Source organism: Alexandromys fortis, unplaced genomic scaffold, assembly GCF_014885135.2.
Source record: "Alexandromys fortis isolate MF-2015 unplaced genomic scaffold, M_Fortis_MF-2015_v1.1 scaffold_208, whole genome shotgun sequence".
Lineage (NCBI taxonomy): Eukaryota > Metazoa > Chordata > Mammalia > Rodentia > Cricetidae > Alexandromys > Alexandromys fortis.
In genome coordinates, this window is record NW_026068082.1 from 2,534,597 (window position 1) to 2,549,730 (window position 15,134).

The window sequence follows — 15,134 nt, forward strand, 5'->3', positions numbered from 1 at the left end:
TACATACACACACACACACACACACACACACACACACACACGCACGCACGCACGCACGCACTGATAACACAACTATAGTGAGACTGAAGAGAATGAAGAGATGCTACAGACCTAAGAAGACCCCCATGGTGAGCTGACTTTAGAGTAAGGGGTGCTGCATCTTTATTAGACTGGTAGAATTATGAGGCTAAACGTCCTCTAGGAAATGTGCAGAGCGAAAGTCATGGTCTAGTAGACATCTCAGCGAAGGCGTAACATAGTACAAACAGTTGGTTAGGAAAAACAGATTGAAAGTAGTGCCAGGTGTTTGGAGATTCAAGATGGCGGCTTGATGTTTGGAGAGCCAAGATGGTGGCTGGATGGTAGTCACCAGTCGCTTCCCCAGCTTAGGGAAAAATCAAATCAACCAGAGAGCAGAGGCTTTCAGAGGTGGATGGCTGCGGAAGCATGCCAAGTTCAGAAGTGAAGACACGGACTACTCAGTCAGGGAAATGCAAATCGTGTTTACAATAAAATTCCACTTCATTCCAGTCAGAACAGCAAAACAGAAACCATAAAGAACCCAAACTCTAGCCAAGATGTGAAGGAGAGGAAACCCCTAAATGCAGAGAATGTAATTTAGCGCAGGCACTGTGGCAGATAACATGGAGGATCCTCAGTATATGGAACATAGATTAACCATATGAACCAGCTATGCCACTCACTCTTCAGCGTTTATCAAAAGGACACGAGATCAGCATTCAAAAGAGAAACCTAAACATCCACACTTTGGCTCTGTTCACCGCTACCGGTATATGGAATCAACTTAAGCAGCCATCAGCAGATGAACAGGCAAGAAAATGTGGTACATTTAGACAACAGACAATTACTATTCAGCCACAAAGAATAACAAAACTATATCATCATCAGAAAAATGGGTGGAATTGGAGGAAGTTATGTTAAACAAAACAAGCCAGATAAAGAGATTAGTATTATGTGGTTTCTCTTATATAAGGAAAAATAATGACTCAGAACTATAAGAGTCCAGGAAGGGGAAGGAAAGAGAAGGATGGGCAAGAGAATAGAGGCCAAAGTATGTTCCATACATGCTTGGAGACATCACTATAAAACTCAGTAATTTGTGGGAACAATAAATATTGATTATTATAATGGTGAAGAATTTAAAAATCTGCTGCCAGTGAGGGCTATGGAGGAGGGGGATTCTGAAGTACAATGGCGGGAAGTCTAGTTGAACCATGTCCTGAAGCTATGTGGAAAGCAAACGTAGGGAATGGATTGAGGTGTTCAGAGAGAAGCCTGATGTCCAACCTGGTTTCTTCCTGCTATGCTGGGGAGGTGATAACAGAGTTGTTCACCACGGAGCAAGCAGGACTTGATAATTGTTGGAAACTCACATTATCCAGCTTCTAAGGAACACAGAGTGATTTCTGGAGCTTGCACGTTAGAGAGAGAAACCACATAAAGGATGTCCTCTTGCTAACGTCATAGAAAAGTGAAAATGCCACTATGTTCCACCCAAAAGCTCGCTCTTCAAAGGTCCCTTGAAGAGATTATAAGTATGGCTGACAGAGTCCCCACTCCATCTGAGCAAAAGCCAAAATGAGAGGAGCAGTTACCCAGGAAAAAGCCATGGAGAAGCCCTTCTCCAGCAGGATGTATAATATTGTGTGGCATATAGGAGGACAACATGATTCCTGAGGAATTTACCCAAAAAGAGACATGGTCATAAAGGGACAGAAGGTAAGTGAAGGGAGGGCATTTGATCCCTCTAAGTACAGGACACAAAACCAGCCGCAGACACATGCCATGTTAGCAGAAAAGGAAGGGTGGCTTCAAGTTAAGAGTCAGTTAAGAGGACAGAGGACAACCAAAGAGGACAGGTCTGTGATGGGATCTGGGGCTGTTTGTCTAGGTGGATTTCATATCTCTGCAGACCAGTGGTTCTCAACCTTCCTGATGCTGAGACCCTTTAATTCAGCTCTTCATGTGGTGATGATCCCCAATTATAAGACTATTTCATTGATACTTCATAACTGTAATTTAGCTACTATTATGAATCATAATGTAAATATTTGATATGGAGGATGGCTGATAAGTGACCCTGAAGGGGTCACGACCCATAGGTTGAAAAACGCTGTTCTAGATGGATGATTTTTCTCCTTGCTTTGGATTGTATTTATGCTTAATTTAGAAGATTTGAGATGATGCGATTTGGAACTGGTTTGTTGTGTATGATATATGAGATTTGGGGGCTTATATAAAGGCCATGACGGATTGAGGCACTTGTTGATGGAGAGACTGAATTTGACTTGTTGGATGTATTTGTGGATTTTGGAATGATTGTGGTAAGCAGAATTTTTACCCTGGATATTGGATCTCGGAATCTTTGAGTATGTTGTTTTATGTGGCAATAAAGTCTCTCCAGATGCTAAACCAGGACCCTGAGATGTGAAAATTAGTTTGAATTATCCAGGTAGAGTCAAGGTCATTACAAGGATGATTTTCAAAGGCAGGTGAGCTTTGAGGATGGAGCTGGCTTTGAAGGTAAAGGAATCAATCAGGACGTGGCAAAGGCACGTAGGAGAGGCAAGGACATTAGATCCTTCTAGCAGATCTAAGGCGGTCCTGTTAATACACTGACTGGAGCCCAGTGAGGCTTCTGAACAGAAATATGTTATATGCCAGGAAATGTGTGGTATCACATCTGGGCAGCAACAGGGATCTGTCACACAAATACCTGAAGAGAAGTTTTCTTTGGTCATTTTTTATTTTTGCATTTTGATTATTTTTGACTTTTTGAAAATAGTTATAAATTTAATATTCTTTCATTCAGGGAAAATACCCTAAGATGCAGAAGTGTTCAGAACAGCTTCCTCAAGGGATAATTGAGAGCTGCATGCACTTCCTGTAATGTGAGAGGGGTTCCAGCTTGCCCAGAGGGTTTGGCAAGATGTGAGGGCATAACATAGGGAAGATACTTACTGTTTCCCTGTTCAAGCGACAGCAGGTGGGTTCCCGAGCTAAAGATGCTTCCCCTTGCTTTGATCTGAAGACAGAAGGAAATCCATCTTAAGGCTTGTCTGCCTAGCTTCAGCACACTTACGATATATAATCAACTACCATGTTACTGCAACTCAGGAGTTATTTCTATCACGGTATTTCGGTATTTCCCTCCCACCATTTTCCTGTATGTACATATATACATTTTAAATAATAAGTACACAATTTTGTGTTTTTTGTTGTTCAATATTTATCATTCCTAGGAATCTGTGAAAAGTATGTATGTGTATGTCTTTAGCACCTACTGTATGTGAGGTAAACAGTGGAGGTAAATGTAAAACAGAAGTAAATCCTCTGCTGTTACTCTTATTTTAAAATAAACAAAAAACTCTTCCTTTAAAATAAACAAAACTCGCTCTCTGTGGGCCTGATTCTGAAATGAGGTAACTTGAAAATTTGATATATATAATAATTACACGGACTGTTGTTTCCAGTGTTCAGGTGAGATGGCTTATACTCATTTTAGAGCATGAAGTCCAGTAAATTATCCAAGGTCCCAGGACCATGAAGAGATGAAACAGAAATTAAAACTATTGTAAATTTGTTACCTTTTCATAGAAATAAAGAAATGTCTAGAGTCAATATTTCAGTGGTGAACAGGAAAAATGATGAACTAAAGCCTGAGTAATTTCATAGGAAGCAGTTTATCTTTTAGTACAAACCCCCCAAAACTCCAATATTAACCCTGATGTCCTACAAAACCTGCTGCTCTGAGAGGAATCTAGTAAATCTGGAGTTTATACCATTAGAAAGAGATGCAGGGATTCTCATTCTTACCAGATAGTAAAAGGTTAAATCTTTTTCATCCTTCAGGAGGTCTCTGTTCAGAATGTATTGTGTCCGAATCTCCTGGGTTTGCCCACAGGACAAAGTACCAAGAACAAGTTCAAGATGAATATAACTCTTGCTCGGGGAGAAGATACGCGTTGCAGAATGATGCGCTTGTGTGTGAAATTCACTAAGCCACCAGTTATCATAGCAGTTATTGTTATCCTTGTAGGAGACCTAATGGGAAAACGAAGAGCACATTTGTGTTTAGTGTCTGTCTGTCTGTCTGTCTAACTACCCATACAATATCTTTTTGTAAAAAATATTGTAAAAAGTCTGTTTTCTTAAGTCGGTAGCTGCTTTCCCACCTCCCTCTTAATGGTCTGTATTCTGTCAGTTATATTTTAAATAAATGCTGATTGGCTAGTAGCCAGGCAGGAAGTATAGGTGGGACAACCAGACAGGAGATAGAGGAACAAGAGAATTCTGAAAAGAAGGAAGTTCTTTCTGCAGTCCTGACCCGGCCACAGAGCAAGCAAGATGTAACTGCCTCACCGAAAAAGGTACCAAGCCACTTGGCTGACATAGACAAGAATAATGAGCTAATATAAGTTGTAAGAGTTAATAAGAAGCCTGAGATACTGGGACAATCAGTTTATAACTAGTGTAGACCTCTGTGTAATTTCTTTGGGACTTAATGATTGCAGAAACTGGGCAGGGCAGAAAACTCAGTCAACATCTTAAGTTTATTTAAGCTTCTGTATCTCAGGTTGGCTTTAAAGCTTACACTTCTTCCTTCTGTCTCCTGAGTTCTGGGATTAAGAAATGCTCACCCTGAGCCAGATGTGATGGTGCACACCTTTAATCCCAGCACTCAGGAGGCAGAGACAGGTAGACCTCTGTGAGCTCAAGGCTAGCCTGCTCTACAGAGTGAATTCCAGGACAGCCAGGGCTGTCTCAAAACCCTCTGCCCCAGAAAGGAAGGAAAAAAGGAAGGAAGGAAGGAAGGAAGGAATGCTTACTATGCTTGCGAGGCTCATGTATAATTTTTTTGTATAGATTCACTTCATTATTTGCATGTCAGGGTACTTATTTTCCTTTACTTATTCATCCTTTTATAATTTCATATTTATATTCTTAATCAAGTCCTCCAACTTAATTTTTTTATTATCCCATTGACCATCAAACTAAGTCTCTTCTTCCTAAACCTCTCTATTTTTGTGCCTTTTATTATTATTTTTTTTTTTGGTGTGGCCCACTTGGGGGTTATTTGATTGAGTGGGGGCAATGTGGAATATGATTCTCCTCCCCCTGCAACTTTCCACAATCTGCTCCTCTGGCAGGGTGGGGCCTTATGAGCCCCCCATCCGTTATGAAGTGTTGATAGGCCCGGCTATGTACAGGTCTTGTGTAGGTAGCTGTTGTTTTATCTTCTTAAAACTTTATTGCTTAAGATTATTTGAATGTTCAAGCACAAACAAAAATTGTATTATGCTAAAGGAATCAGGGATAATTTAACTGGTAATAGAACTATGAAAATATTAAAAACTTCAAGGCAGTACAAGGCTGGTATTTTGTCTTCCTGAAGGCAGGCCAGGCTGTAAGTGTCCCTGACACAGAACTTTCTGGCCTTCCTGATTTAAGTTTCTACATTACTCTGTGTTATTTCCTATCACGATTTCTTTTGTCCCCAGAGTTCATGCACCTCTCACACATCCTCATGTTGTGTAGTCCCCTGACCTAAGCCTTTTCGGCCTTACGTTTCCATTTCCACTTACCGCGATGCCCATGAATGAAGACGTGAAGTTGGACGTGTCAATGGCAAGGTTGACCAAGCCATGCTCATCAGTGGTGAACGTGGACAGGTACTTAGATACATCCACACGGACAGTTATGTTTTTGTTGGGCATTGGCTGATTCTTCTCATCGACAAGACGAACCTAGAAACAGGAGAGTGATGTCTGGTTACCAATGCCAGTTAGCCACACCATCTTTCCAGTCTGTTCTGTTTACATCTCTGCCTCTTGCTCTGTTCCTGTCCCTTAATGAAGATCCTTATATTTGTAAATGAGACATTTTCTGAGTTTTAAACTGTGATATTTAGTTTAAATATTCCTTAAGTTTTTAAAACCTGAAAGTTTATTTTTATTTTATTGTTTTTTAATTGACCGTATTTACCTTTTATTTTGTGCCATATATGTGTCAGAATTCAGAAGGGGGCATCAAATTCCCCAAGTTCCAGGTGGTTGTGAGCTGTATTGTGGTTGCTGGGAATTGAACCTGGGTCCTCTGAAACTGCAGCTAGTGTCCTTAGCCACTGACACATTTCTCCAGCTCCCTATTTTATTCTTTTTAATTGAAGAACAAGAATGCTGTATAAATTTTAGAGCACAATGTGATGTGATGTCTTGATAACTCCATGTAAGGTAGAATGATTATATCCACTTAGCGAATTTATCCATTACGGCTGCCTGATGTGGGTGCTAGGAATTGAACTCAGGTCCTCAGGAGGAGCCACCTCTTAACCACAAAGCCATCTCCCCAACTCCTGTGCTAGTTACTTTTATATCAGTGTGATACAAACCAAAGTCCTTTTAGAAGATAGAACCTGAACTGAAAAAAGTTGCCCTCCCTGGCTCGGCCCGTGGGCAAGTCTGGGCTGCACTTTCTTTATGATGATGTGGGAAGGCCCGGTCCATTGTGAGTGGGCCACCCCTGGACAGGTGGCCGAGGGTTTCATAAAAAAGTAAACCCATCAAACCATAAGGAACAAGCCAGTAAGCAGCACTCCTTCATAGCCTCTGCTTCAATGCTTGCCTCCAGGTTCCTGCCTTGAGTTCCTGCCCTGACTTCCCAGCTGTTAGGCTACCATCTCCCTTTCTATCTTTCATTTCTAGGGAACTCACATGTTTCTGTTTTCTAGTGATTTTCTCTCTACCTGTGAAGGCCTTGCCAAACCCCAACACACTTATCCGTGTTTCTTCCAATTTGATAGGAAATGGAAAAAATGAATGAAGAAAGCGTAAAAGTCAAAGTCAGATATAAACTTCCAAATATAAGTGAGGAAACTGCTCATCAACTTAGTCCAAAGATTATTTGTCGTGAAAGCAAAGTGGGAAACTGCCCAAAACCTTAGCTATATTATATGAAAGGAAAAGGGCAGTTTACTCCATTGTATTATCTGGCCTAGAATTTACCAGCGTTGCTATTACAAACATTGCTTCAGCCCTGAAAAATAAATCTTTAAAAATGTTTCAGTAATTAAAAATTTTTATCATCTAGACGAAAGGCTGTTGATATCTCTTGGATGTTAAATGTTTCCCAAAGGCTTGGATCCCAGTGTGGTGCTATTGGTACTGGATTTGAAGTCCTTGGGTCATTGGGAGTGTGTTGTCCAAGGAGACTGGAATCTGGTCTCTCTCTCTCTCTCTCTCTCTCTCTCTCTCTCTCTCTCTCTCTGCCCTTCTTCACTATAATGTGTGGTGTCACCACAGACACAACTCACAATGGACTGAGACTTCCCTGGGCCTAAGTAAACTTTTTACCTTTATAAGTTAAAGGTCTCAGGTATCTTGTTATAGTAATGGAAAGCTGACTAACACAATTACTTTTAAAAATTATTTCTGGGGAAAACCGCATTAGAAAAGCTTTTTTTTTTTTAAATAAAGAGGGAATCAAAGAGAACATAGCCAAACTACACAGAAAAAAAAAAACTATTACAGAGTTATGTAAGGAAGGTGATAGTTTAAAATTTGCTTTGTTTTTCAACAGTTCACTCTCCTTGATAAACGTGAAATTTTCTACTATTTCTTTTTCTATGTAATTGATGTAATACATTTTGATTTTGCAATTAATTTTTTTTCTTAAAAATCTTGTGTCTGGGGTTGGGCGACGGCTCAGTGGATGAAATGCTTCTTGTATGTGCACGAGGGCTCCGATTCCCAGCACTGCAGAGATGCTGAGTGGAAATGGCAGCCTGCCTATGATTCCAGAGCTTGGAAGGCTGAGACAGAGGCTCTCTGAAGCAAGCTGGCTAGCTCGACTAGCCAGCATTGTCAAGCTCTGAGTTCAAGTGAGAGACCCTGAGCCAAAGAATAAGGTGGAGAAGGCCTGAGGAAGACTCCTGGTGTCAACCTGGAGTCTCCCGACGTGCACACCACAAGCACAAGTGAACCCACACACATGTGTGCCTACGCTCATGTAAAGACGTATGCACATGCATGTGTATCACGACCGCAAGAGCATATACACAGAAGAACATTTCATGCCCCTAAGTATGATCATGGGGGAAAGTATTTTACCTGCCCATAGAAAGGTAGTCCTGGCCTGTAGTGTGTATCAGCTTTAGTAAATGTCAGTCTGCTTAAGGTGTTTGTTATTTCACACGATCCATGACCAGTGAGTTCCAGTCCTGAAAAAAAAGGGAGAAGCTAGTTTCATCTATCCCAAGCTCACCTTCCACCTCTACCTCCGCCCTCATCCGTTATTACAGAATGCCCGCTAGTCTTTGAATAATTTTATGAGGTATCACATCCAAAACATTTTTACTTATCCTGCATCTTCTGTTAGCCTTCTTTTGAAAAATCAGTTTGTTTAGGTCATTATCAAATATATCTGAAGCTAGCCATGCTTTTCAGAAGCACTTGTAAGCACCTCATCGTCTGAATCAATTTCCTCCGTTCTGAGAATGAGAGTGCTTTGGTACTTTCCCCGGCCTATTGCTAATCTTCCAAAATGTCACTCATCCTCCACAGAGTGTATCAAATGCCAGCGTAAGGGCCCCCCTTCTGTCTCTGCATTAGAATTAACTACTTAAGTCCCAAATTCCTTATGGAAATTTGATCACAGTTATACACATACACTCCAACACACATACACCCTCTGCTTTTAAACATTTAATTTCTTGAGATCAGTGACCTGTCGTTTTCATAATATGTAGACTCTGTAAAGTATACCAAATGGAATCCAAGTTTGATAAGTTCCCACTTAATTGACATTTATTTTAAAATAATACAGACCTGTGCCCTCCTCTTTGACGTTGGCTTCCACTTTTATATTCATGTCATGGCCTTTTTGTCTTAGCTGAAATGCTTTGGTTTTTATAACTTGTCTGAAACATCCTTTATCATCTGCCTGAAGAGAAGAGGAGAGAGTTCCCAAGCTCTTTTATTTGCCATCAAAATGCCAATTATAAGTTTGCAAAAACATTTTAAGTATTCGGATACCTATTTTGTGTGTGTCCTTTCCCAACCCTAAGGATGAACGGTTTCTTTGTTAATCTCTGGGTTATTTATAGCCAACATTTGCCTCTCCTCTCTTCCAAAAATGGATCCTTTTTCTACTGCATCAGCCCTCCTGGAGTTTCCAGGTGTGCCATCATATTTTGTAATTGTAATTCTTTGCATATGTTGCTCCTCAAGTGATGATATTCTTTCTCTCTTTTCTTCCCTTGACTAACAACCCCTGCTTCTCAAACTCAACTTAGGCATAACATTTTCCAAGATGTTTCCATAACCATCTCTAGCTCAACACTGACCGGGATGTGTGCCCTTTTTATATATTCAAATATATTGGTCAACATTCACTGTATATGGTTGCAGGTTTTATCAGGATATTTTCATGCAGGTCTATGATTTACTTTGAACACATTCTCCCCTCTCTTCCCTTTATACTCCCTCCCCTTAGTTCTTTTGTCCACCTAAGTCAGTGGTTCTCGGCCTGTGGGTTGTGACCTCTTGGGGGTTGGATGATGCTTTCACAGATGTTACCTATGACCATCGGAAAACACAGATATTTACATTACAATTCATAGTACCAAAAATATAGTTATGATGTAGCAATGAAGATAATTTTATGGGGTCACCACTACATGAGGAACTGTATTTAAGGGTCACAGAAATAGGAAGGTTGAAAATCACTGGCCTAAGTGTTCTGCTTCTATTTTCACACCACAGGTAAATGCTTGCATGACTTTATGTATCTTTACATAAGATAGGATACACATATGAGAGCAAACATGTGATGTTTGTTTTTTGAGATTGACAACTTTTTTTTCCCAAAGACAGGGTTTCGCTGTGTCTTTGGAGCCTGTCCTGGAACTAGCTCTTGTAGACCAGGCTGGCCTCGAACTCACAAAGACCCACCTGCCTCTGCCTCCCAAGTGCTGGGATTAAAGGTGTGCAACACTATTGCCTGGCAAGATTGACAACTCTCTTAACACAATTATCTTTCATTCCGTCCATTTTCCTGCAAGACTGAATAATTTAGCTCTTGTTTATGGCTGAAAAGTTTTATTGTACAGATTACACCACATTTTCCTTATCCACTCTTCCACTGACAGACACCTCAGTTGGTTTATAACATAACTATTGTGAACAACACCACAATAACGGTGGATGAGCAAGCATCTCAGTGGTGTGTTGACTTAGAGTCCTTCAGGTAAAGACTCCGCTGTAGCTGGTCATACAACAGATCAACTTTTATTTGAATTCTTTTGAACCTCCATTCTGGGTTCCTTAGTGGCTGGAGTAGCTTACATTCCCACTATATAAGGGTTTCCTTTTCTCTGTATACTTGCCTGCATTTGTTGTTATTTCATGGACTCTACATATTTATGACTGTATTTTCTAAGTCATGTGACTGATGTCTGAGACATTGGGAGCGTGCCTATCCATTGACTAGACAAACGCTTATAGTAATTAGGCTTCTGAACTAAATGTTGTGACCTAGGTTTTAATAAAGATCATATCATAGGTATGCAACTTGACACACATTTGTAATCCCAGCATTTGGCAGGTTGAGGCCGGAAAATTATTGTGAATTTGAGGTCAGTTTGGATTACATAGTGAATTCCAAGCTAGCTATAAAATTGGGAAGCGAAAGCAAGAACAGGAGTTCGAGGTCATCCTTGGTTACATAATGAGGTTGAAGCCAGTGGGGGCTGAAAGAGAACCAGTCTCAAAAAAACTGGTGAGTCTCAACACATGTAGACCCCTCAAATTTGATCACAATTAATTTATAGACATTGTGAGTCATTTGAAAATAAAAGCTTTGTACAAGTCTTCAAGTTGTTTTAAAGACCGGGACAACTAGAGTGTGACTGGACTGATCTTGTTCATCAGGGCTTTTCTTACTGGTCGTCTTTGCACGTTCCATGGCAGCCTCTCGATCACCAGCTCCCTGCAGCCTCGATAACTTCCATCATAGCCTCCATGCAGTGTCTGCTCTAATAGCCATCCCTGAATTTTTATTCCCCGAATTTTTATAATTCTTCCCCTGAAAACAGAGTTCATGTACCCAACTTTAAATTTTTGTTCTGAATTTTATTTTATGTGTTCGGACGTTTTGCCTGCATGTGTGTCTGTGCACCATGTGCAAGCGGTGCCCACGGATGCTAGAAGAGGATGTTGGATACTCTTGAAATGGGAGTTACAGGAAGTTGTGAGCTGCCATGTGGGTGCTAAAAATTGAACCTAGATCTTCAGCAAGAGCAAGCAGCCAGTGCTCTTGAGCTGTCTCTTCAGTTTGTTGGAAATGGGTTTTCTTTTAGCCTTCTCTGGATTAGACCTCATTATATGACCAAAGATGACCTTGAACTCCTCCTGTTCTTGCCTTTGATTCCCAATTATTAGAATTACAGGCGTGAGCCTCCACACCCGGCTGCATCTAAATGTTTTCAGTGCAACATATTCTTCTCTCAGTTGTTCTCCTTAATTATTCTTATTAAATCTCTTCTGTGACATAATAGGCTCTCTAATTGTGTTTTCTAGATCTTTCCCTTCTGGGCCAGATGCTCATTCATTGTTCAATAGTTTTTTTTTTTTTTTTTTTTGCCTTTTGGAGATGACATGCCACTGGATCCCCACACTATCCCAGTTCTCCCCCCCCCCCCCCCTTTTTGACTTTTCAAGACAGGGTTTCTCTGTGGCTTTGAAGCCTGTCCTATAACTCATTCTGTGGACCAGGCTGGCCTCGAACTCACAGAGATCTGCCTGCCTCTGCCTCCTGAGTGCTGAGATTATACACACGCCACCACTATCCCAGTGTTTAACACCTGACCTATTCTGTGACAAAAACCAGGTTTGAACACTTCTTAAACCTTTAGAACATGGCATGTTGATTGCTGTTGGCAAGAAAAACCACAGAATTGGTCAAATGCATGCATAGATTCATGTGCTCCATCTTCAATTGGCCCCCTACCACAACCACCCATCCTCACCTTCCTTCCCCTGCCCCAATGTTTTGCTTGGTGACCTTCCAAATGTATCCCCTGTCGTGTTGCATTTAGCGCTGTAGTTCACGAGAAAGTAAGAACCAGGGAGTGGTTTCTACATACCTGGCCGCTGAACTCTTCACAGATACTTTGTGAATTTTGGCCATGGCACTGGGAGTGGAATCGTGAATATCTTCGGCACACGCTCATCGTCACCAGACCAGGAACGGGCTTTCCATATGTGTACCTAGAAATATAAAATGATCATTCCAGATGCGAGGAACCATGCAAGGCTGGACTTGGCTTGCTCTTTTAGACCTGTGATCCTTGCTGTGGTGGAGGATCCTTGACTCTTGCCTTAGATTTGTAATTAGAATTTCTGTGAGTGGGGCCAGGGATTCTAATTTTAACTAAGCTCACCCCATAGAGCTGATATAGAACAATACCTGAAAATCTCCCCTTTGCCAAGCCGTGAGGTTGGTATAGCCTCACGGCCATAGCTTTCTTCTTGTACATCCCTTCTAATGCTTGTATGTGCTGATAAGTAAGCACCACTAAATATTATTTAAGGTACATCCTCTCAAATAGAATATGGACATTAAAATAAGATAAAAAATAATGTAACTCACAAGCCGCAGGCCGACACCTCAAATTCCTCTTCCAGGAAAGAAATGATCTTGGGCAATTTTACTTTCACCTCAAATTTGGGCAAAACTGTTTTGAAGAGAGGGAAAAGGGAGGTGAGAGTCGGCAGGAGACCTCATCATTATTACCAAGGGATTTTACTAGAGGAACCTGTGACATAGAGTCACCTGGAAGGAGCACCAGCGTCAATACCGGGAAAGAGATGCTGGCACCCATTACTGTGAGCACTTTGTGCCGTGCTAACTCGGTGAAACTGGGACTACATTTCCCAGACTTCTCTAGTTTTGTGCAAGGTTTCAAAGGTGGGTGGGATATCCCTGAGTCTGAAGACCACCGCAGTTAGATGTAGGAACAGAGGGCCAGTGGGCTCCAGTGTGACCTCCCTCCTTCCCTCCCCCCCTCCCTCCCCCGCCTCTCATGTTTATCAAGTACTAGCTAGTCTGACAGACATCCCCAGCCTTGCTCCCAGAGCCATGGTCTACTGCGTGGGAGAATATCAGAGGTAACAGCTCTCTGCAGGTCTTTGGCTGATTCCCAGGAATCTTCCACTCCGGCAGGTGAAGGCGCCGCCTCTCCCACCCCAACTCCCCCATGCTCTGACTAACCCGTGCCCACTTCAGAACTCGTTAGTCATGTTCTAAGATTTGCCACTTCTTCTTGTTGAATCCTTCTCTTTCAACCTCTCTCACGGTTGTGAAAGGCACTACCTTATGAAGGCCCCTGGGAGTGTTGAGAGCATGTTTTTTGATTGGTTTTCTGACACTGACTTCTGCCATCCACATATGAACACACAGAGTGCGAACATACCACCCCCAACATGCACACACATGCATACAACTCACATATACACAGAAGTAACCCCAAGATTCCAGTGTCATAAATACTTGGAGGTTTCTTACCATATTCGTTCACCTCAAAGGAGTGCTCTGTTTTCTTCCCAGAGTCCTTCTGTACTACAACCTTGTAGGTACCGAGAGCTGGTTCAGCTGACAGTGGGAAAGAGAGCTGGTGGAGTCCTTTTTGTAGATCGGTGTTTAGCCATTGAAAAATTCGTTTCCTCTGGGGATTCTACAGAAAGATATGAGTTGTGTAAACAATTCAAACATATAGTTTGATTAGGGATCAGCTTTTCAGGCAATAATAACACTGGGAGATTAATAAGTGGTTGAAGAATTAGTGCTAAAGTCATGAACCCACTTTTAAAAAGAATCCCAGACCGAATAACAGAAAACAGACAGTGTGGGCACCAGCTGTGGGATCCTATGGACCCTATGCCGTACCATCCCAAATGCATCAACTTCTATTGATGTTGGAAGTCAAGCAGGTTAGAAGGGAGACCCTGCATCTATGTGATATAATAAATCTCTTTTTGATACATGTTTATTTTGGCTTGAAGTATTTTAAGAGTCATGAAATCACACTACCCTAAAGAACAGCAATTCTCCATTTAACTTTTATTTTTACAAAAAACTTGAGGTAGGCAAAAAAAAAAAAAGTAGCACTTGTTTAGTTGAGGTGGCATCTAAAAGGAGAAAAGAATCTAGTGTATCTTGTAGGGCACCCTTCTTCCAAATTAGGTGTACAGTCTGTGACTTACCTCAATGTAAATGACAGGGAACTGAAAAGAAAAAAAAGTAGTATGAGTGTGTGGTGGAATAAAATTACAACTTCAAAAGTTTACTGAGCTTACTGCTCCTTTTTCACGTTATGATTTATTTCCTTGTCCCATATCATCCTTGTCCTTTCCAATTAGTTCTTTCGAATTTCGTACAGTGTATTCTGACCATATTCACACACACCCCTCTCCTCCCAGATCCATACCCTCTTCTCTACCCACCCAACGTCAGGTCTTCCTCTTCCTCTTCCTTTTTTTTTTTTTTTTAACCCACCAAAGTCCAATCATGCTGCCTACATATTCACGGATGTCAGAGGCAATTGTGACGCAGAGGAGCAAAGTCTCTGTCTCTCTTGTCAGAGCTAGGAGAGATCCCCTGTTTCTTCTGTAGCTTTTTACATGTTTGGGATCTCTCTCTCTCTCTCTCTCTCTCTCTCTCTCTCTCTCTCTCTATTTTTCGAGACAGGATTTCTCTGTGTAGCCCTGGCTGTCCTGGAACTCACTCTATAGACCAGGCTGGCCTCGAACTCACTGAAATCTGCCTGCCTCTGCCTCCTGAGTGTAGAACATAAATCTCTTAAGAACTTACAACTTTCCTTTTATGACAGCTGATTGAGGAAATTTAGCTGAGTGAAAGAGCTGAATAATAAGTATACTATTGTTTTGCAAATGATATTTGCTGAAGAGAAACCAGATGCACTTCTGGAGTGGCTGGAATCTCTTAAGAGGACATTTTCTTTCTTTTTTTTCCTATTTATTTATTTATTTATTTATTATAGATTTCTGTCTCTTCCCCACCGCCGCCTCCCATTTCCCTCCCCCTTCCCCAATCAA

At 41.4% G+C, this 15,134-nt stretch overlaps 1 protein-coding gene across 1 annotated transcript in view; it reads right to left on the bottom strand.

Moving 5' to 3' along the window:
- The window catches only part of LOC126488504 (pregnancy zone protein-like), a 59,735-nt gene that overhangs the window by 39,746 nt on the left and 4,855 nt on the right, over window positions 1-15,134 (bottom strand). Inside the window, exons 5-13 of the mRNA XM_050122027.1 lie at window positions 14,283-14,303; window positions 13,585-13,753; window positions 12,670-12,754; window positions 12,164-12,287; window positions 8,847-8,961; window positions 8,130-8,239; window positions 5,607-5,768; window positions 3,838-4,065; window positions 2,864-3,046 (exon numbers count right to left, since the gene is read on the bottom strand). Of these exons, the coding sequence (XP_049977984.1) occupies window positions 2,864-3,046; window positions 3,838-4,065; window positions 5,607-5,768; window positions 8,130-8,239; window positions 8,847-8,961; window positions 12,164-12,287; window positions 12,670-12,754; window positions 13,585-13,753; window positions 14,283-14,303 (1,197 nt within the window). The remainder of the gene's footprint in view (window positions 1-2,863; window positions 3,047-3,837; window positions 4,066-5,606; window positions 5,769-8,129; window positions 8,240-8,846; window positions 8,962-12,163; window positions 12,288-12,669; window positions 12,755-13,584; window positions 13,754-14,282; window positions 14,304-15,134) is intronic.